Below are 21,952 nucleotides of genomic sequence, written 5' to 3' on the forward strand. Positions count from 1 at the left end.
ATGAAATCATTTTAAAAACTGTGAAATACATTCAATTAACAGAGTAAGCATAAAAACCTGGTACCAATCCATGCAAACATATCGTTGTTTAATCTCCCAACACTTGGCAGATTATGTAAACTAATGAATACAATCAACTATAAATTGAAGAAATTTACTTTTATTATCCAAAGAAAACCATGAAAAATGAGAAAATATTGGGATTTTTCCAGCAAGGATATTGAAATCTAAGATTTGGCAAGACCTTGTGAAATTTTGGCACACATTAATTTAAAATAATAATATGGAGATTACCATATTGTATATACCAGGTAAATTAGAGGTGCCATGTTATTGATACCTGGTTCAATATCCCACACTTTAGGTTGAGCTGTCTGCATCATACCACACCAAAACATGCCAAAATATCCTCTATAAATACCTTAAGGACATTATAGAATGAATATTTCAGGTTTGCTTAAATTGTTTATTGCCCTCTATTAAAAAACTGAGCTACAGTGGCTCAGTGGTTAGAGTGCAGTACTGCAGGCTACTTCTGCTGACTGCCGGCTGCATGCAATTTGGCAGTTCAAATCTCAAATCTCAGGCTTACGGTTGACTCAGCCTTCTATCCTTATGAAGTGGGTAAAATGATTGTTGTGGGCAATATGTTGACTCTATAAACCACTTAGACAGGGATGTTAAGCACTGTAAAGCGATATATACTTCTAAGTGCTATTGCTATTGTTATAGTACCACTTCCTTAAGGCTGAGTGATGAACATAGTTTCCTGAGTGCTGGCAATATTATTGAGCTGAAGATCCAGTAGCTGAACCCTAACAACTTAAGCACATACTAATTCCAGCATTTGGATGAATGGTTGACTAGTTATAATGTCAATTCCTATAGGGTTCTGGGTTCTGAACTAATTTTTGTCCAAAAGACTAAGTTCAATCTGCATTGAATGGCAGTTCATGAATGGCTGTTTAGTGTTAAGTCTGCTTAGTTCAACCACTAAATATAATTTCTAATTAGCCACTTAGGGCAAATATTCAGCCTTAGTGACACTGCAGAATGATATGTTTACTTAAGAAACATTCTGGTTTAAGGTTGTTTATTGTGCTATTTAGAACTTTGATTTTTAGACATTTTTTTTCCTCCTTTCAATCATGTCTGATTCCCAGGGAATGCCTGGACTGCAGTTTTGATGCCCAGATTTTTCAGAAGTGGTTTGCTATTGTGTCCTTCGTAGGGCTGAGAGAAAATGACTCACCCAATATCACCCAGCTGTCTCTGCCTAAGATGAGTTCAGAACTCATGATCTCCCAATTTCTAGTCTGATACCTTAACTACTATACCAAAATGGATACTTTAGTTGTATTATTTATTCTTCGTAAGCCACCAAGAATCTTTTGGATTGTGGCAGGATAGAAATGAATGAATGAATTAAAAAATAAATAGACAAACAAACAAATAAACAAACAAATAATCAACATCTAAAATGTCAACATTTAGGGAGATAAGGGGAATGGAGGACTAGGAACATGCTCTTTAAGTGAACCAAGATCCTTCCCTATTGATTAGAATTTTTCAAGGAATTATTGAAAACCGCTGTTACATAGAGTTATGAATAGAAAATCTGTGAATAGATTTTTTAATTTCACAAAACAATATTCTACATTTTGGTATCCAAGTGTAGCTGAGATTCACATAATGGGTTCATGTTTACTCCACATAATTTCAGACCCATCTTTTATCCATCAGCCACCTTGAGCTGCACCTAAAGTATGCTATAATCTGATCTTGAAATGTTCTTCAGATTCAAAATTAACTTTTGTGTGACATGGATGTGAAAGCCTTTTTTAAATTAAGGAAAATATGTCCATTACCCTGGACATTTACTTTCAGACAAGTCCTGTAAAACCTTGGCAGGAGTTACTTCAGAATAAATATGGCCAGGATCAGGCTGCAAAGTACTCTGAAATACTTTGAAGAATTGAGTTCCTTAGTTCTTTGGAATTGGGATACACTCTATAACATGAACTCATGGACCAAATTTTAATGTCATCATCTTGAAATTTTTGTTTGCTTTTAATATCATATCAATTCCATAAAATACATTTCAAAAAATAGTGTTTTCTTGACATCGGCTTTTCGTGTCAAAGCAAAAGTTCATTGAATTTTCATCTTACCTGGCTAATGTGAATAATCAGTCCCTGTCTATTTTCTATGGAAGACAGACAGCTCTGTCTCTCCTTAGGGTTCTTTCCTGATGCATTACAATAAAATTAAGTGGATGTAAATAAGAATTCTGCATTCAAGGATGAAGTGGAACATTCTCAGTCCTGGTTCTATTATAAATGTTTCTGATTCTGGCCTCCCTTTTGCGTTTCCTCTATTCATTATTGCTGTTTTACAACCATGATAACAATGTATTTTTGTTCTTCTGCAGTATTTCTTATCTAGACCAAGCAATGCTTTTCAAGGACTTAGTCTGATGAAAGTACAAAGATACTAGGCTGCCACCTATATTGTCTTATATTTGCAACCCTCCTAAAAATTAAAGAGCAAAAATACCCCTTTAAAAATTAAATAGAAAATCCCTCCCACACCCACTTTGTGTGTATGCATGCGAATGGTTTGTGTATATATGAAAGATCAGTAATAAAATAGACTTATTTTACTCCACTTTTCCATTGCTTTAAAACCTTATCTCTCCAAAACACAATAAAACAAAATATTATCTCTCCAAAAGAAAACAAGACAAAAAAAAATCAAGTGAGCTGGATTGTAAAATAAAATACATAGTATATAAAAACATTTTACCCACAACAATGAAAACAGTGCATGACAATGCCTCAAACAAACGAACAAACAAAAAACCCACAAGAAAATAGAACTCACATAAGAGAGCAAAAAAGAACAGTACAGGATTTTTTTTTAAAAAAATGCATGTGCTATTCAGTACCATGGTCAGCGGCAACAATTATTACTACTGTATTGTTTCAGACAGCAACATTTCATTCTAATGAAATGTTCATACTTATTTACTATGCATCTGTAGATATATAACCAGTTTGAAAACACTGCACATTCACATATATAGTATGTCCAGATATGTGGCAGTAGAAACATGCAGTAACTCACAGGCTAAGTGTTAAAATGAATTATCTACACAGTAAGAGGAAAATTTGAAATAAAACTACATAATTTTTCTGCATTCAAATAATGAATGATTCATTTTAATTATGCAAAAGGTAGCTGTACGAGAATGCCTATGACAAGATTGCCACATTCCAAATCTGCCCATGGCTTATTATTGCCCTAAGGGGATGAGTGATAAGCCATTTGGCCTTGGTTATTAGTACTTTTCTTAATTCAGCGTAAATTCACCGCATTGTTTTAGATTAAAGCCTTTTTTTTTGCTCAAATTCTGTTCAACTGGAGTGGTGGTAACTATTGTGCAATTTTTTTAGGTTGGGGAAAGTTTGCTCGTTTGACACGTGCACTAACAAGCAGCCGAGGAGTCCTGCAGCAACTTGCCCCCAGTGTGCAGAAAGGAGAGAACGTTCACAAGCATTCCCGTCTAGCAGAGGTAAAGTCTGCATCATGTTTCCATTCTATCTGAATGTTGTGATAACTTAAAGAGCATCCACACTCTTGGAACCAATAGCTTTCCCTCAGAAGTGTAATCTACTGTCGGAGAACCAGCTGAGAGTTAACACTGATCCAATCATGACCTCCCTGTTATGGCAAGATGAACACTTTTACCCTTTTACCTTGGAGCTGGGCTGCTTTGAAAGATAGGTTTGAATTCTGGGGCTCTCTGAGTGATACTAAGCCCTCTGTAACTAAGAAAGAATTGTTTTTTCTCTCCAGCTGAAGCCTGGGCTGTTTATATTTTTCCTCTACACCAGTTTGGAGCTGAAGATGAGAGTTGGGAGTTGTCTCTTATCATAAATGAATGACCACAGATTTTAGGCTGGGTTCCAACATTTGGGAACTCCCTGGTTCATTAAACTGATGTTTTAAAATGCTTCAAAAAAAAAGAACTGCTTAAAATTATTCAATGAATAAAAACAATTCAGATACAAATTGGATGCTCTTATAGGGTAATTCAAACATATCGGTGTATTACTCAATGCATTTTATAGGAGTGTGATTTAAAGTAACAGATCATGTGCCCTACATGCTATTTACACTATAACAGTTAAAGAAGTACACTGTGAAAAATCTTGATTTAAGTTTTGTTTTGCCATGTGTGTATGCTACTGTTTCAACCATTGAATTCACATGTTAACCTTTGGATTAGCTCATAGAGAATACAATTGAGTCAAAATTTCACAGGTAGGTACAATTCCCTGTTAGGCCAGAATACTACATTTATAAAGCTGTAGTGTTATTCCATTGAGTCCCTTTTTATTATCAAACAAACAGACAAGTTGCATTGATTCTTCTCATAAAAGCTGTTTTATGTACAATCTTCCAGAGCTAATCTCTTTCTACATGCTTGGTTTTTGCCAACACTGGAAGCAAGTTATAAATATTTTGCATGCAGAATCACTGTCCAATCTTTGTAGAATCCTTCCTAGATCCTACTATAACTGAGAAGTTCTGTGCCCAGACTGCTGATCACTGGAATTACAATACTGTTGGGATTGAAGTTATGATTCTTTTCTCTTTGTTCCTAGTTATTCCCTTTGCGGCTTTAATTCGTGTCATTTTGGATTCATTCTGCCTAAACTTGTGAACTGAGACTGCATTGTGTTATAGCATAAACTGTGTTATGAGATGTATTTTGGGCACTTAATAGAAACATGATACTGCCATTTTGTGTGGGAGAACATATAGGCTATCTTTCCTGATGTCATCTTGGCATTCTCTTTTCGGCATATGTTAATTGATGTTTCCTGTTTTGGCAAAATGTGGGTGTTATTTAGTGAACAACTTATAAATAACAACATATTTTGGGGGGATGTTTAAACATTACCTCCCCTTCCCTATGATGCTTCAGCTATGCCTTTAATGCTATTACTAGGAAAAAAACCTCAGACAAAATAGTAGCCTACTTAGCTGGAGAAATTCATTATCATGGCTGCAATGTTTCTTTGCCTGAAATTGGTGATATATAGCATAGCTTTCAATAAACATAGAATTCCCTTACTTGCAAACTTGGGCATATGTATCGGTTTTTGAACCAGGTTTATTTCCTTTGTTCAATTTGATTGCAGTAAGTGTTAAGATCTGTTGTAGGTTGTTTTTGTATGTGACACCTCACTTGAAGGGGCCTTTTGCTTTTTGTTTGACAACTATATGCTAACTGGTGGTGCATCTGACAAGACTTCATATGAATTTAAATCAGGACAGCTGGTGAGTTAATTATAAACAATAAAGGTCAAGATTATGTTTCTGCACATATTAATTGCCAGTTAAATATTGCACTCATTACCAGTGAGCCAAATTCTAATAGAGTTCATCAGGAATCAACATGTTGCAAAGAAAACCCAATGGGGAAGAGGACATCAAAATAAATATGATTAATAACAGTATAGCAGTAATAATAGTATGTACCATCTTGTAATTCCCTTTTTTGGAGAAAAGAAATTCATGCAAAATACAGAAATGAAATAAGATATAGTAAGCAAAATAAATCAAAGGCATAAATTTAGGGAAATGAACATATAAATAAGTTTAATTTATAATTGCTATAATGTAATCTAGTTTATATCATTCAGTATGTTTCTCCATACTTTTCTAGCCTTCAAATCATCTTTTATTTTACCACTGATTCATTTCTTGCCTTTGTCTTCAAATTTCCTACTTTTTGGGCGGTGGGGGAAATCTCATCAACTTCATCGATCCACAATTTCTCAATACTTCCCTTTCCCTTTATGCTATTCACTCTTCCTTCATATATTTTTTTTGCAACTTGATCCTTGTTCATACTTTCTATATGATCTAACTACTTCAACTACTTCTTTCCATCTGGTTCACATTTCTATTTAATCCATATTCATTCAGTACTCAGTCATTTTTAACTCTTTCTCTTTTTGTTTTATCATACACACTGCCTAAGTTACTCATTCCCATTGTTTCCATAACCCTGAATTAAGGTCCAGCTCAAGACCAAACATATCTAGCTTCTACCATCTTTGTTTGTAAGACCAATTTTCTTTATTAATGACCATTTTCTTTGCCTTGCCTTGAATGTGTCTGTTTCTTCTTTCCACCTTGTTAAAAAATAACATACAAACTGGAGAAAGAATGATTTAAACATATGTAATTTTTTAAAAAGTTGCAAATTGCTCTGCAATTTTTTCTAAAAAAGATTTTTCCCCTTGAATCAAGCTTAATTTCTGAGTCTTCATGGACACATCTATCCATTGTTTTCGTAACAGAGCTTATAGTAATTATATTTAATCTTCCATCCAAGCACTAAGTGGGAAAAATTCTGCTTAACTTCCAAATCCAAATAAATTAGCCAGGTGCTATCACCTGCTCAGGTTCCATTAACATACTTTGTAAATGATTTGGAAGAAGTGCTTCAGACATCACAAATTTGTAAACATCACACTTCTCCTCTAGCCATCAAAGCAGTCCATCTTTTTTCAGACTTTTAAGCAAGTTATGGCTATTTTAAGAGTCAAATTATTATTCAACTCCTTAAAGCAGCAACAGCAACAGCATCTATTTTCAAGACTCTGCAGAAGCCTGAACAAAACAGTGTTTTCAATGAATAGCAAAGTCATGCTGTGTGAAGTCCAAAGGACTTCTGCATCATTTTCAAACAGTGTACATTTCAAGCAGTGTACAATTCAGCAACAGTGTATAATGTTGCTGAATTGGACCATCTGGCAATATCCTTTAATAGAAACTTTCAGATGCAAAGCTGCCTTTCTTACAGATTGTATTAAAATCAATTCCTGCTTGGATTCAAATTCATCGTATTCATATTTGTGGGAAAATGAAATACATCCACAAGTGACTTGATGTGCTTTATAGTTCAGCTTGTAAAAAGAATGCTAATGTAAGAATAATGCCCACTCATAGAATTAGAAAATACATTATATAATAGATGGCTGCCAACATTCCCAGGAACAAGAAGGAACCCTGCCTGCATTGCTATACCTATTCATGCTTAATCATTTTGGACAGTTTTAATTGTTATTGTTTAATGATATGATTTTTTTCTAGAATTAATATAACAATACCCAATACACAAAAAGCCAGGAATACATAACCAGCATATACATTGACTTCTTCTTCTTTTGAAATGCTTTTGGTATTGTTTTGGATTTTAAATGCAGCGGGGGGGGGGGGATGTTTAGAATATCTGATTCCCTGGAACAGCTGCACTGAATCAGAGCAGTCCTGGGAAATGGCAACCAACATTCATGCCCCAAATCTGAGGTTGTATGTCAGTATGCAATTTCCACACAAACCCCATTCCCATTACCTAATGCAACTAACAGACAGTGAGCCCAGGTTGAAGAAGAAATGTCATTCCAGCCTCAGTGGATACTTCAGATGTAGTTGCCATGAACAAGGGAGATGGGGAACATCCTGACTCTATCTGGAACTTTTTCATCAATAGAACTGGGCCAACGGCTGAGTCTACCTGGTGGATGGGTGGGAAGGAGGTATAATTCTCTTATGACTTGCCTGGCACCATCCTTGACAGTGGGAGAGAGTTATTCTGGCAGAGTATACGGTGTACAAGAATTTAGTTCTAACCTTGAAAAGGGGATTCCTCCCCCTCCCCTCCCTCCCTCCCCTCCCTCCTTCCTTCTTCTTTCTCTCATCTCACATGAAAGTGACTCTAGGCAGTGTGCAGCACTTAATTAAAAAACATAAATACATAAAAAACAGTCACAATTAAAGAATAACTATAAACACACACATACAAAATAAGAGAGAATAATGCTAACTACAGTAAGGGAGCCATTGCATACTTTTCTCATTCTCCTGGTACTTGCAGTCGTGATAACATAGCCAAGTCTTGAGGGACTTGTGAAATGTTCAGAAAAAGTCAATGTATATGAGGGATGGAGCTAATCTCACTTCCAGGGAGAAAAGTTACTACAAGGCAGGTACTGAGACAGAGAAGGCCCATCTTCTTGGACTTGCCTAATATAATTCTCTGGCAGACCACAGTATACTGTCTCTGTTAAACCTAATAGCATGGAGCAGATGAAAAGGGGAGAGACATTCTCTCAGATAACCCAACCCCATGTCATGAAGGACCTTATCTGGCCATCTCAAAGGATTGACAGACCTTTTCCCCCTTCAAACTGTTTTTTCCTCAAAATGTATCTTTTTCTCATTGTGGCATATAGGTGTTTCCTGTATTGTGATCTAGGTGCATTGCCCAAGAGTGATTAAGGAGTTTTATGAGAGGATACAGACTTTAATGTATGTATTTATACACACACGGATAAAATCAAGGTTAGATATTAGTTATAAAATAAGTTCCTGCATTCTTATTTTGATCGTCTTCCTGCTGTAAACTGTCTGGAGTTGCTCAACTAAATGGCATAGATGTGTTGGAGATAATTAGGTAAGTAACTAATATATAAATAGCTTCCCATATGTTCCAGTCCTCTAAAGATATTTGAACAGCACATTTAACTGGCTTAAAAATAGCAGTGCTGATGATATATCAAGCAAACTCTACAGGGAAAGTAACTTTTTAGGGAAGATGGTTCATGTAAATTAATATGAAAATGTTTTTGTTTTTAAGTTTCAATTTAAAAATGATTTTACTCTTTATTTATTTATCCCCCGCCCGTTTCTATAGGTCTTGCAGTTGGGCTCGGAAATCCTCCCGCAATACAAGCAAGAAGCACCAAAGACTCCACCACATATCATTTTACATTATTGTGTTTTCAAGACTACTTGGGACTGGGTGATTCTGATTTTAACTTTCTACACTGCAATTTTAGTCCCTTACAACGTCTCTTTTAAAACCAAACAGAACAATGTGGCCTGGCTGGTAGTGGACAGCATCGTAGATGTCATTTTTCTGGTAGACATTGTGCTTAATTTTCACACCACATTTGTTGGGCCTGCTGGAGAGGTGATCTCTGATCCAAAGCTGATCCGCATGAATTACTTGAAGACCTGGTTTGTAATTGACCTTCTCTCCTGTTTGCCATATGATGTGATCAATGCATTTGAGAATGTTGATGAGGTGAGTCAATGAATTTTGTTTCCACATTATTTTAAACCATGAACCAAAACAGAATGAAAGGAGACCAGTTTTCTGGATTTTTACCAGCTGCTCTCTGTTCACATTATATGCTTACCTTAATGCTTTTTTACTATCCTATATTGCAATTATTAATTTATAATAACTTCAAATATAGTCTACGTTTCCTGTGAAATTTGCTTACTTTTAGGCTCAATCATTTTCTTTAGGATTTTGAAATAAAGTTGTAAGACCTATACATACATAGGTGAAATAATATGGAAATGTTTGTGGTGCAAGAGAGCATAATCAATTTTACTAGATGTGATTGAAAAAGGAAACTTCGCTCTCCCTGTCTGTGTATGTATGTGTGTGAGTGAATAAAGTCTTAAAAATAAGATAAAAAATACTATAATACAAGGTAAGGAAGAAAAAAGAAAAAATATCAAACAGAAGGCTAAAAGTGAGAAAGAAAAAGTGAAAGACAAATTTAAAAAAGAAAAAATTCTGATCTTCTTAAAAGTTAAAAGTACAATTATACACTTATCTTTTCCCTTTAAGTTACACAATTTTCTTCCTTCTATAATCTATCCTATCTAATAATCAACCCATAAATCTTACATTCATTTTTTTTGTTTTACACCAAAAGCCCATAGGAGGTTACCAGTTGGCAATAAATGCACAAATAGTCTTTTCTCTAATCAAAGAATAAAATTTGGACATTTCAGTAAGTTTTATCATCTTCATCAGCCATTCCTCCATGTTCCTCTATTGTCAAGTCTTTCCACTTTTGTGCATTCAATAATTTAGTTGTGGTTTATCACACACAAAAATAAACTTCCATGACTTTTCCTGCTGCTTCAGTACCAAAAGGAAGACTTCTGTTCTCAATTGTATATTAATCTTTAAAATCCTCTGAATCAGTGTTTGTATTTGAATCTAACATTTACATGTTCAGCAAGATAAAACAGGATAAAATGACCCTTCATGTTGTTTGAATTTCCTACATAAGTTTGAAATGCCTTTATACATTCTAGACCTTTTCTCTGGTGTCATATACAACAATACATTATTTTATAAATGTTCTCTTTAAGATTATAACATACTGCAGTGTTTCAGTCCTTTTAACTACATTACCCACTGTTTGATCTCTTTATTATATTATAACCAAACATTTTAGCCTGCATTATCTTACATGCTTCACTATTCTTTCATTTGTTCTTCTATTTCAAAGTTCAATAAACATTTATACTTTTTAGCAATTGCATGTTCATCATTTGTGCACAATTCTATTTCAAAATCAGGCTTACACTGTTCAGTGTAATAGACAAGATAGATTTGTGTTGAAGATCTGTGATTAATTTTTCTTGGATGGGCATTTTGTAAAATAATTTGTCACTACTATATAGATAGCCTATGACTTATGAACCCAGTGGGGACAGGAATCTCAGATGTTGAGTGAAGAAGTCATTGAGTCAGATGCCATATGACTACTTCGCTCAACAACCATAATCTTGGAACCCTGGCTGCCGTTATTAAGCAAACTTGTGAGTCCGAGGTAAGGAACACAGAAGCACAAGAGGTAAGGTGGAGTGGAGGAGATCCTAGGAAGCCCAGCACAGGCAACAAATGATATCTCTCTGCTAAACTGCTGAACCACCCCCCCCAATGAAAATCCAAACAGCCCCTGAGAAAAGAGACACCTGTATGTGACTTTCACTGGCTCTACTACCCTTCTGAGACACACCCTGCATTGCCTCTCTGCTTATGAAGTCAAAATTGTCCCTGCCAAATTCCAAACTAGATTTTTAGTCCTTGAGCAGGGAGACCTATGCAACCCGAGCCAGGCTTCCCAGGATTTCTCCCCCTTCCCCGGAGTCACACCACAGTGTTACTTGATTCAGAGGATGAAAATCCTGCTTGGATTTGGGCTCCCTCTTATCTTTGGAGGGGTGGTGGTAGCTGAAAGAGCTGTCTGCCAAAAGCTTTCAACTCCATGCAAGCAGGCACAAAGGATTTCAGCTTAAGTCATTTTTCCCTTCTTCCCTTTTTTTAAAAAAAGTCCTATTTTTCCCAAAGGACCTTAATACCTGTTCTGATTTTTCTCAGCTGCTAATAAACATATACAACTGATGTCCTGGCAATCATCTTTTTCATTTGTTATTAATCTGTTCAATAGGAACCATCAGGGGTGGGTTTCTGCCAGTTTTAACCTCTTCTATAGAAGAGGTTCCACAAATTTACAGTGCCGTTTAGAACCAGTTCCAGCTCCCTCCCCCCACCCGTCCGCACATCATCAAGCTGAAGAGCAAGGGGAGAAATTATGAGACTTGAAGTCCACAAGTCTTAAAGCTGTCAAGTTTGAACACCCCTGGGCTTTTTTCCCCTAAAGGGTTAGGGGTGCAAGAGTCTTGTAACTTAACAGTTTTAAGACTTGCACACTTCAATGCTAGTGTTCCTGAGCCAACATGACTGAAGGAGATATTCTGGGAGTTGAAGTCCACAAGTCTTAAAGCTGTCAACTTTGAACACCCCTGGTTTTTTTTAAAGGGTTAGGAGTGCAAGGGTCTTGTAACCTGACAGCCTTAAGGCCTGCGTGCTTCAAATGCCAGAGTTTCTGAGCCAACATTTTGGTTGCTAAGCAAGAGCGTTGTTAAGTGAGTTTCACCACATTTTACAAGTTGGCCATGCCCACCCAATCACATGGCCAGAAGCCATTCCCACAAAGCAGGCCACACCTACAGAAGAGGTTCTAAAAATTTTTTTAAACCCACCACTGGGAACCATATATATATAATGAATACCAAATTTCAAATTGTTTTTATAACTTTACTTTTTGACCAAATGCCTGGGATTGCAGATAATTACTGCATATAATAGAAAGAAACCAGTTATATGCCTCTTTTTATTGAAAGAGTTTCAACTAACAGAATAGGAAAGGAAGCTTCCCCTTGTTCTTTCCTGTGAAAATATGACCTGACTAATGCTTTTTATATTAGAGATAATTAATGCCAAAAACAGTGTAATTACATGTATACAAATATGATTCACGCAGATTCCACAAATAGGCTAGAAACAAAGCATTACTTAGCAAGACTCAAATATGTCATGGCTGATGTACATATTTACAAATAGTCACTGCTATTAGCATAATATCAGATCTTAAGAAGGAATGAAAAACATAAAAACAAAAACAGAATTTGAAATGCTAATACAAAACCTGTAGCACCAATGGCATATGTAAACATACACCGGGCAGAACGAACAAATCACAATCAAATCGATGCAAAAGTTTAACACAATACAGCAATGGGAAGAATAATGGACTAAATCTATAAGATTCATACAAGTAATACCCAAAATTGGTGCAAAATGTTTTATAGATGATATATAATTCCATCAATGGCATTTAAGATAGACAAATCATAATATAGTAAATGTTGGCCATGTCATGAAACAGAAGGAATGTCTTATTACGTGTGGTGAACCCTGCAAAAATCCTGGAAAGATAAATACAGATATTTTTACAATGCAGAAATATTTGGGATTTATATACCAAAAGAAAACATAACATTTCCTACCAGGTATAACCTTAGAAGAAAGCCAATAAGAAACATAATAATTTAGTGAGAAATATGCTTACAGTAGTGAGAATAAATGTTGCAGAATACCGGAATTCTGACGACAATGGATTGGGAACACACAATACATCACACAGCATGATAGATATAATCAGTTATCCACAAATATCGCAAATCAGCAGGTTTACAAAGAGGAGAATGGCAGAAACCTTTATATATGTATATATATATTCTCTTTTCTCTTTTTTTACTTTTTGGTGCTTTAATTCTTGTTAAAAATTTTAAAGATAAATAAAGTCAGGGTTGTTTGCTTTCATTAATATGTATATCAAGTAGCAGTACAATAGCTATTTTAATATTAAATATAAACACCAAACCATTATTATATAAAATATTTTGATGCAAGCAGATTTTTTTCTTGTTTCCTTTCAATGTTAAATTGAACTTTGAATTATTTTAGTATTTGTACTATATCGAAAAAGCTATAAATTAGTTGGCACATGTTGGATATATAATTAAAAATATATTTTAGGCACAATGAGTGAAATTGAAAATATTCTGCAACTTTCACTCATTCCAGGCCTCCTACACCTTCAACAATTTCTGGAGAGCTCCAGGACAGATTTTTTTTAAAAAAAAAATTCTTCTTTTAAATATCCTTTTTACTATGTTATTATAAATTTTGATACTTTGCATTATATCAATACAGTGAAAGTCATACAATGTAACTAAGGATAGTTGACATTCACTTATTCAGATAGCTTAAGAGTTTTGAAAATATAGAAAAAATGTATCAATATTAATTACAATTTGGAATATCTCTAGTACAAATACCTGAGCACTATACAGGTAGATTGGAAGAGATGCTACATTTTAAAAAATAACTTCTCCTGTACTTGTGTTATTGAGATTGATAAAGACTATCCTGGATTTTTTTCCTTTCATGTAGAAAGCTTTTAAAGAATACAGGAAGTTGCCTGTATAGTGCTCAGGTAGTGCCCAAGTAAGAATATTAAAACCATGGCATCAAACATATAAGCCAGCGATAGGTTGCTCTTACTGTCGCTAGTGGTACACTGTTCATGCACATTCCAGATGTGCGCTGTGCACGAACCTGATGTGCACTGCACACACATGCACAATCTACTGCCCTGCGACAACCAGCTGCTTTTTGGGCCTCACGCAGGCACCACATGCTGTGCACGCATATGCAGTGTTCCTTTTGGCATAAATACAGCTACAGAGGGCGGGTGGGCCACATGAGCCACCATACCGGTATGCTCTCAGCTGCTCCAGGCCACTACTGGTACGGCCGTAACCCACCACCGATATAAGCATAGTGCTAGAAAGGTACTCTAGGGATACAGTGGCTCAGTGGCTAAGACGCTGAGCTTGTTGATCAGAAAGGTCAGCAGTTTGGCAGTTCGGATCCCTAGTGCTGCATAACAGAGTGAGCTCCCATTACTTGTCCTAGCTTCTGCCAACCTAGCAGTTTGAAAGCATGTAAAAATGCAAGTAAAAAAATAGGGACCCCTTTGGTGGGGAGGTAACAGCGTTCTATGTGTCTTTGGTGTTTAGTCATGCCAGCCACATGACCACAGAAATGTCTTCGGACAGCACTGGGTCTTCAGCTTTGAAATGGAGATGAGCACTGCACCCTAGAGTTGGGAATGACTAGCACGCTTGTGCGAGGGGAACCGTTACCTTTTACCTTAGAAAGATACTGTATGGCCTGTGATGATGATCAGAGGTGGGTTGCTCCTGGTTCAGCCCAGATCAGGGGAACTGATATTGGCAGTGGCAGGAGGCTCTGCCCATCAGCCCGGATGGTTCTGTGCAAGAGCGAACAGTAGTAAAAAAAAAAAGAAAAAAAAAGGAAACCCATCACTGATGATGATGCATATCCTAAAACTAGATGCAGCAGAAAACTAACAAAAACCCTGAGTCACCTGGGAAGCATCAAACCTTGATAAACAGAGTTCATTGCACCTCTCCCACTGATAACAGAAGTTTTAGAACAAGCTGAATGAGAATGTAAAATGGCTAGATCAATGCTAGATGTCCTCAGGCCAAGTCAGAAACATGTTTGTGTTCTTAAGTCCTCTACTAGAGGGGAAAATGAAATGTCTAATTCTTCCCATAGGATGCATCCCTATGGAAGCTTCAACAAAAAAATGTAACCCTGGGAAAACAAAATACAATTGCTGTCGCTACATAATGTGTATCTGAAGAGCTAAAGAGCCACAGCTGTTCAGGAGTGAGTTTGGGGATGTGGAAGATCACTGTTTCTTGGTGATGCAATTATATTCATGTATTTTTATAGGAGGGTTGTTTTTTTTTGGCTGATCACACTTCTTATTCAATGCTAATTGTGGATGTAGTTGCTCAGAGACCTTGAGAATTGGTTGGCATAGAAGCAGCAGTAAATGGATAAATGTGTTGAAACAAATAAATCATTATATGGCCTACTGGAATAGTATAGTACATGGAACATACTAAAGTATGGTTATATTTCCCATGCCATGCTAAATCACAGATTAGACTAACTGGTTGTTTGAATTCAAGCTTGAATTCAAGAATTAAAGAATACCACTAGTGTGGACGACAAAAATGATTCCAGTTGCCATAATCCAGTGCTTTGAAGGAAATATACTCTGAAAGATGTAGAAAATTGCAGTTTGAAGAAAACGATTTTAGTCTTTTAAGGGGTATGACAGAAGTCCTGAGGAGAGTTTCTATGGAAAATGAAAAGGAAGAGCCGCTGTTGAAATCCTGCATTCATGTTTGTGCATTCATGTGGGATGAAAACAATGACTTTATTATTTTGAATTTTTGAGCAGATTCTGCTACTGTCAGTTTCTTCTTCCTAGGAGCTTCCTGCTCCAGCTTCTGTATAATTGCTAGAACCAGTGCCAATAGACTTTGAGACAACATAATCAGATAAATGAATAAAAAATATGCTTTATTGGCAAGTAAGTGGAAAGAGGAGAAAATGTCTTTTAAAAATAAATCTGGAGGCTGCTTCTCTTCGCCATATTGTGTAATACTTCTATTTTACAAAAAAAGAAGAAGAGAGAATATGATATAACTACAGGGAGAACTGAAATGGTTTCAATCATACTAATCAAATGGTTAAGGACCTTAAAATCACACTCTGTTCCCTTTGGCTTTTTTTTTCTTGCACTGTAAGGGAACAGCAGGTGTAAGCTGAGTAATTTAGTTTGGATATAATCATTCCCTACTCAGAAAGGATGTTAGCACAGTCTTGCCAGTTGCCTTGTTTTTAGAAATGTTTCACCATTTATAAAGTCTGCAGGAATCCTGGAATATAAAGCATATGGGATATGTATGTGTGTGGGGGAGTGACCTTATGAGTTATTATATATCATGTAATTTGCAAACTTGGCCTCAGTGTCCAGCACAATAAATCCAGTTGATACCCAAAGAGCCTGATCCCTCTTGAGAAAATTTTAACTTTTCAGGTCAGCCACTCAAAGATCCTAACCAGGGGTGGGTTCCGGCAGGCACTACTGCCAGTTTGCTCATGTGCATGTCACGTATGTGGCCTGATGCGCACGCATTTGTGGTCCAATAAAAATTGTTCTGCGCATGCGCAGAAACAAAAAACAAGATGGTGGTGCCTATGGTGCTGTCTGGAGAACCAGTTCGGGGGTGTGACAGGACTGGGTTGCTGCCGGTTCTAGTGACCCAGGTCACCAAACCACTACCGGTTCAGCCGAACCGGTTCGAACCTATAGGAACCCACCACTGATTCTAACAGAAGTAAACTGAAGACACTTTAATGGGTCACATTTAACAGAATAACAGAGTTGGAAGGGACCTTGTCTTCTAGTCCAACTCCCTGCCCAAGCAGCAGACCCCATACCATTCCAGAAAAGAATTTTAATTAACATAGTTTTTTACAGTGCTCAGCAGGGCCCAAACATGTCTCAAAATTGATGAATCATTGTAGTCAGGTCTAGTGCTCATTTTTCTGATTGAGCTGTATGCTATCAAGAAAGTACGAAAAAGAGATTTTTTGTGTAGGCATTCAACTGGCAGCCAGGGCATCTAGCCTAGCTGATTCACACATTGGCCTTTCATGCCAGATGAAGGCTGCAGAACATGAGTTTGCAGCCTTCTTTTATGTAGCTCATCTTTTTCCCAATCTTGAACTAACCACTCACCAATTCACTTAGACATGGCTTTGCTGCCTTTCCATCCCCTTCTCTATCCAGTGAAGTGCCTGCCTCCTGGTTGTTGAATTTCTTGATTATGTCAAATGGGATGCATCCTAAATATAACTACATTTGAATTCAGCCAAGATGTAATTTTAAAACTGTAGTTTTCTTTTATTTGTCCTGGCATGAGCCACACTATTTGATGGCCTGCTGAAGTTGCTAAATTGAGCATCATCTTTCATTCTTATTAGGCTTAGTGGCAGATAACATTTTCTTGCCCAGACAAATCAGAGAAATAATAATGCGCTAAGAAGGATTATTAATTCATTTATAAACTACCTCAAATGTAGAAGCAACTCTGGATGAAATATCATGCTGTTCCCATTACAGTAGAAGGAAACAATGGATATGATTCCATGCTCGCTTAAACAAATAATTTAGAGCCTTAATGCCTTATAGATTAGGGCTAGTTTTTTGTGGCTGATGTTATCATCTGGTGTTAACTGAGAAAATTGGTTAAATCCAATAGTTCAAATTAAGCATGTTGAGTAAATATTACTGATTGCATTTACTATTTCTTCATCGACTGATATGATTCCTTTGCTTTGAAAGAATATGACTGAGAGAAGTTCCATATGAAGATTCAGGTTCAGCACCTGCTTAGTCCTGTAATGATGCTATGGGGGAGTCCCTCAAGGGTTTTGCTGGCCAAGTAAATGTGAGAGATGAGCGAGAACAAGGAAAGCAAAAACAGCTTCTGTTAAACATTGGTATTAGCCAAAGGAGAGCAACAAAGTCCCAGCAGAAGATGCCAGTGAAGAACATTAGGATGAGAAACGGGTTTCTATATTCAGTTTATACAAAAAGTGCTTTGAGAATGCGAACATTGAAATGTATCATGGGTTTGACACTTTTAATTTGATTCGAGAAATATATAGTCCCTGCTTTTTATGCTGTCTTAAAATTGCTCACATCCTGTCAAGTGCAAGAACGTATTAGATGAGGCTCTTTGTTTTGCATTTTATACATGTAAGATTTACGCTTTTTAAGAAGCCTAATACAAGATATTACGCTTTTTAATTTTAAACATTAATTGCTTTTTGGAGTGATTTATTGATTTCATTAAATTTGTATGTTCACCTATCTTGTGAAAGTGACTCTGGGCAGAGAGTTTAAAGTGTCAATGTAACAGTAAAATATAGAGATATAAACAGAACAAAAGCCACACAAGCAAAACAGTGGCAACCGAAAATAACTTATAAACAATTTATGCCTACCAGTGGACATTGCCTGTTAATAAGAGATGTCATCTCTTTGGTGGGTGTGTTTGTGTATGTGTGCAATACAAACAAATCAAAATCTAACTGCGCCTAAGCATAGAATTCTGCAGCAGCAAGCACAGCACTTTATATTGCTATAGTTGGCACTAGAACACAGCACAAGCACCTCAGGCAAGTTAATAAAAGTTAGGGAGCAAGAAGAATCAACCCAGAGTTGATTATAACATAAACAGTTGTTTAACTTATAAACAATTTATGCCTACCAGTGGACATTGCCTGATAATAAGAGATGTCATCTCTTTGGTGGGTGTGTTTGTGTATGTGTGCGATACACCCACCAAAGAGATGACATCTCTTATTATCAGGCAATGTCCACTGGTAGGCATAAATTGTTTATAAGTTATAATCAACTCTGGGTTGATTCTTCTTCCTCCCTAACTTCTATTAACTTGCCCGAGGTGCTTTATAAGAGTCACGTCTGAATAAGAAGCAGCAGTAATGCCATTAGAACCCACTGTGCTGTCAGAATGCTGTCATGATTTCACAGCACAAACTATGCAGTTATATAATTTGCATCAGTTGAATCATGACACCCTTGTGCAATTTACATAATCTCATATGAGATAGCATTTCTCCCTTTCATCCACCTGAAGATGTCCATGGCTGGAAGGTGCATAATCTTTCTTCTAACTATGGACAAAGCTGTCCTCAATTCATTCCTGTCTCTTCCGTTTCTTTGTGACTTCTTAAAAAATGCACACAATTCATTTATGTCATTTTGTTCATGTTTGAACGAATGGAGGCAGTTTGATACATGTTTTTGCTTAATCTCTACCTTCTGGCAATCAGTTTTTAAAGGATAGTTTAAATGCTCTGTTTGTTTGTGTGCATTTTTTTCTCTTTAAAATTACTTTGAAACACTCTGAAAAGAACAAATACTGAAAGATAAGCGCAGATGAATAAATGTATCTGTCAGGCAAGGCATGGCAAATGATGCCCATCAATCAGTAAAGCAATTAGCTGCTATATTTGAAGGAAGGGACCCATTCTGGTGCTTGTGACTTGCACACACAATCTCTCAGCAGAGAAGGGGCACCAGCAGGGACAGCAAATGTAGTGTAGTGTAGTGTAATGGTTAAGGTGTAAGGCTAGAAACTGGGAGACTGTGAATTCTAGGCACATCTTGGACCAGTTACCTCCTCTTAAACTGCAGAAGGAGGCAATAACAGACTCTAGTCCAGCTACTCATCACAAATCACACACTTGACTTGAAAGCGCATGCGCAAGCACACACACACACACAAAAGGCACCAGAGTAAGTACACTTGAGGTTGTCTGCCAGTATCTTGTCAGGCAGGTTTACCCACAACTCATTTTCACATGCTGACCTGCTCCTGCCCCTCATGGTGACTTCTATAAATGACTGAATTCTTCTATGGATGCATGACAGAGGACCATGATTAGATTGGATTGGTTTAATAATTGAAAGCCACACTGGGGCTCTCTAGACCTTTAGCCCCCAGGTTGGCCACCATATTTGATACACCATTAGATAACTATAAGGCATTAAAATGAGAAGTTTGCAAGGTTTCATAATGATCAAAAATAGTGAGATGAAAAGTGTCTATATATTCAGAAGCAAGAATCTACCATCAAAAGATTTAAAGCTCCTTTTGGTTTTATTCTCTGAATAGATGAAGCACTTATATTTCATCAAATACAGAATTCGTAAAATTGCCTGTAGATTCAGATTCACTCAGGACTTCAAAATATATGACACAGCCAGAATCAGTAGTAAGAGGAAAAATAGGAAAAATCAAATTATGATACTGAGCAAAATACAATAAGTCTGAGTCCTAGTTAAATCTTAGATGCTCCCATTTTTGAAGTTGTATAAGTGACTTCCTAACAAACTAGGCTTGGATTATTTGCAGCATTTGCTTGAAAAATGCCTATCTAATCCACTTCGATGGAAGGAGATGAACATGGTTTTAAAACTGGAGCAAGAAACATCAATAAACTGCATTATGCTGATGAAACTACTCTGCTGAATGAAAATGCAGATGAATTAGAAGCTGCAATAATGAAAGTCAAGGAAGTCAGTGAAGAAATGGGACTAAAATTATGAAAAAGACCAAAATGTTGACAACAGATACAGCAACCACTCCCAGATTGATAGTGGAAATAAGGAAATATGCAGCGCATTAAATGGTTATATTGTTAAAGTTCACTCTTCTCTGCCTTTTTATTACTGATTTTTAAATGTAATTTTAATTTTTTTAATTGTTTTTAATGGTAGAAGATTATGACTTCACTTGTGGTTTAACTGTATGCCATCTATGCAAGTGAGATGAGTGGCCATATTAAATAAGTAAATAAGCTTTGTAACAACTGGTAATTGCTAGATCTGACTTTTGTGCCATTTGTTCCACAGTTTTAGTCAACTGTTCATCCAGGGAAGTTACCCGCTTCTGATGTTGGGTTGTGTATGTCTGCTGCTGAAGGAAGATATTAGTGACCTGTTCAGTGATTACTGGGTTGGTAGAAGTGTTTGTGGACATGGTTTAAATACAGAAAACATAAAATTTGCCTCCAATAAAGTGGGAGTAAGAATCAAATCAGTCCTTTTTTTTTTTTGCTGATGTGGCAAATATTGCAAGAAATTATTTCCCAGGACAGGAGGGATCTGATAAATAGATTAACTGTTGCAAAATTGTGAAGCTGTTATGGCTTTGATATGGCCTATAGGCTAATCAATAAAGCAATAATGATAATGATAATGAATAATGAATAATGAAGCAGTTATAAAAGAATTCCGGTGACTGCCATGGATCAAGTACAAGCCCTTGTCTTGCTAGGATCTTTTTTGCACCTCTTGCTTAATTTTCTGTACTTCATTCTCCTCTCATTTCTGGTAATATGCCAGAACCAAGCAAATACAATGCTTGGCTGTTAACAGTGGGGAAAAAACTTCCCATAGCAAATGATGCAATTTACATTAGATAATTAGGATTCTCTTATTTTTTCCCCCAGTAGCTTGCTTTTCCTGCTGCACTTAAAATGCTTAATGCCTGTAAACTGCTAAAGTAGGTGTTAATGAAATAATGTAGACAAATAGTTTGCTTTCCTTGTGCTGTGTGTGTTGACTGAGCATTTATTTAATTTAATTAACGGAAGGCTGACTCTCTGCTCAGAATCTTGGGGAAGGGCAGCATTCTGACTCATTTTTGATTGGGTTCTTTCCTGTTGAGTAGTTTTGTGGTTTCAAAATTGTTTTACATTTTGGAATGGATGATTTTTCTGAAAAGTGATTGACCGGTAGCAATTAGCTTGGACTGCTACCTCTCTCACTCTAACAAGGGAATAAGATAATGAGTTCTGATTGTTTCCCGTGGCCAAAAAAATGTATTTCATTTTGACTTTTGTTTCTGATTAAATATCCAGATGTTGGAATGCAAGGATAAAGCTGGAATTTGTGACCTGATGTTATTTTGTGTATGACATTGTGAGTTCATATAGCAAGTAGAATCAGCGAAACTAGCTGTAATATAGGGTGTGTTTTAGTTATGGACTGGGCTGTTTATTTGTTTTGGCGTTTCAACATGTGAAATTTGGGTCTGAATACAGTAGCTAAAGTCAACTTCTTTAGAAAACAATTTTAATTCCTTTCCCTTTTTCTTCATCTCTGGGTCTCTGATTTTTCTATTTAAAAAAAAGATTATTTTTTTAGTGAGCCAATACAGT

At 36.4% G+C, this 21,952-nt stretch overlaps 1 protein-coding gene across 1 annotated transcript in view; it reads left to right on the forward strand.

Annotated features, from left to right (window-relative positions):
- KCNH1 (potassium voltage-gated channel subfamily H member 1) overlaps window positions 1-21,952 on the forward strand; it is a 207,091-nt gene that overhangs the window by 40,613 nt on the left and 144,526 nt on the right. Inside the window, exons 5-6 of the mRNA XM_032216574.1 lie at window positions 3,456-3,574; window positions 8,777-9,169. Of these exons, the coding sequence (XP_032072465.1) occupies window positions 3,456-3,574; window positions 8,777-9,169 (512 nt within the window). The remainder of the gene's footprint in view (window positions 1-3,455; window positions 3,575-8,776; window positions 9,170-21,952) is intronic.

This window comes from Thamnophis elegans, chromosome 4 (genome assembly GCF_009769535.1).
Source record: "Thamnophis elegans isolate rThaEle1 chromosome 4, rThaEle1.pri, whole genome shotgun sequence".
Lineage (NCBI taxonomy): Eukaryota > Metazoa > Chordata > Lepidosauria > Squamata > Colubridae > Thamnophis > Thamnophis elegans.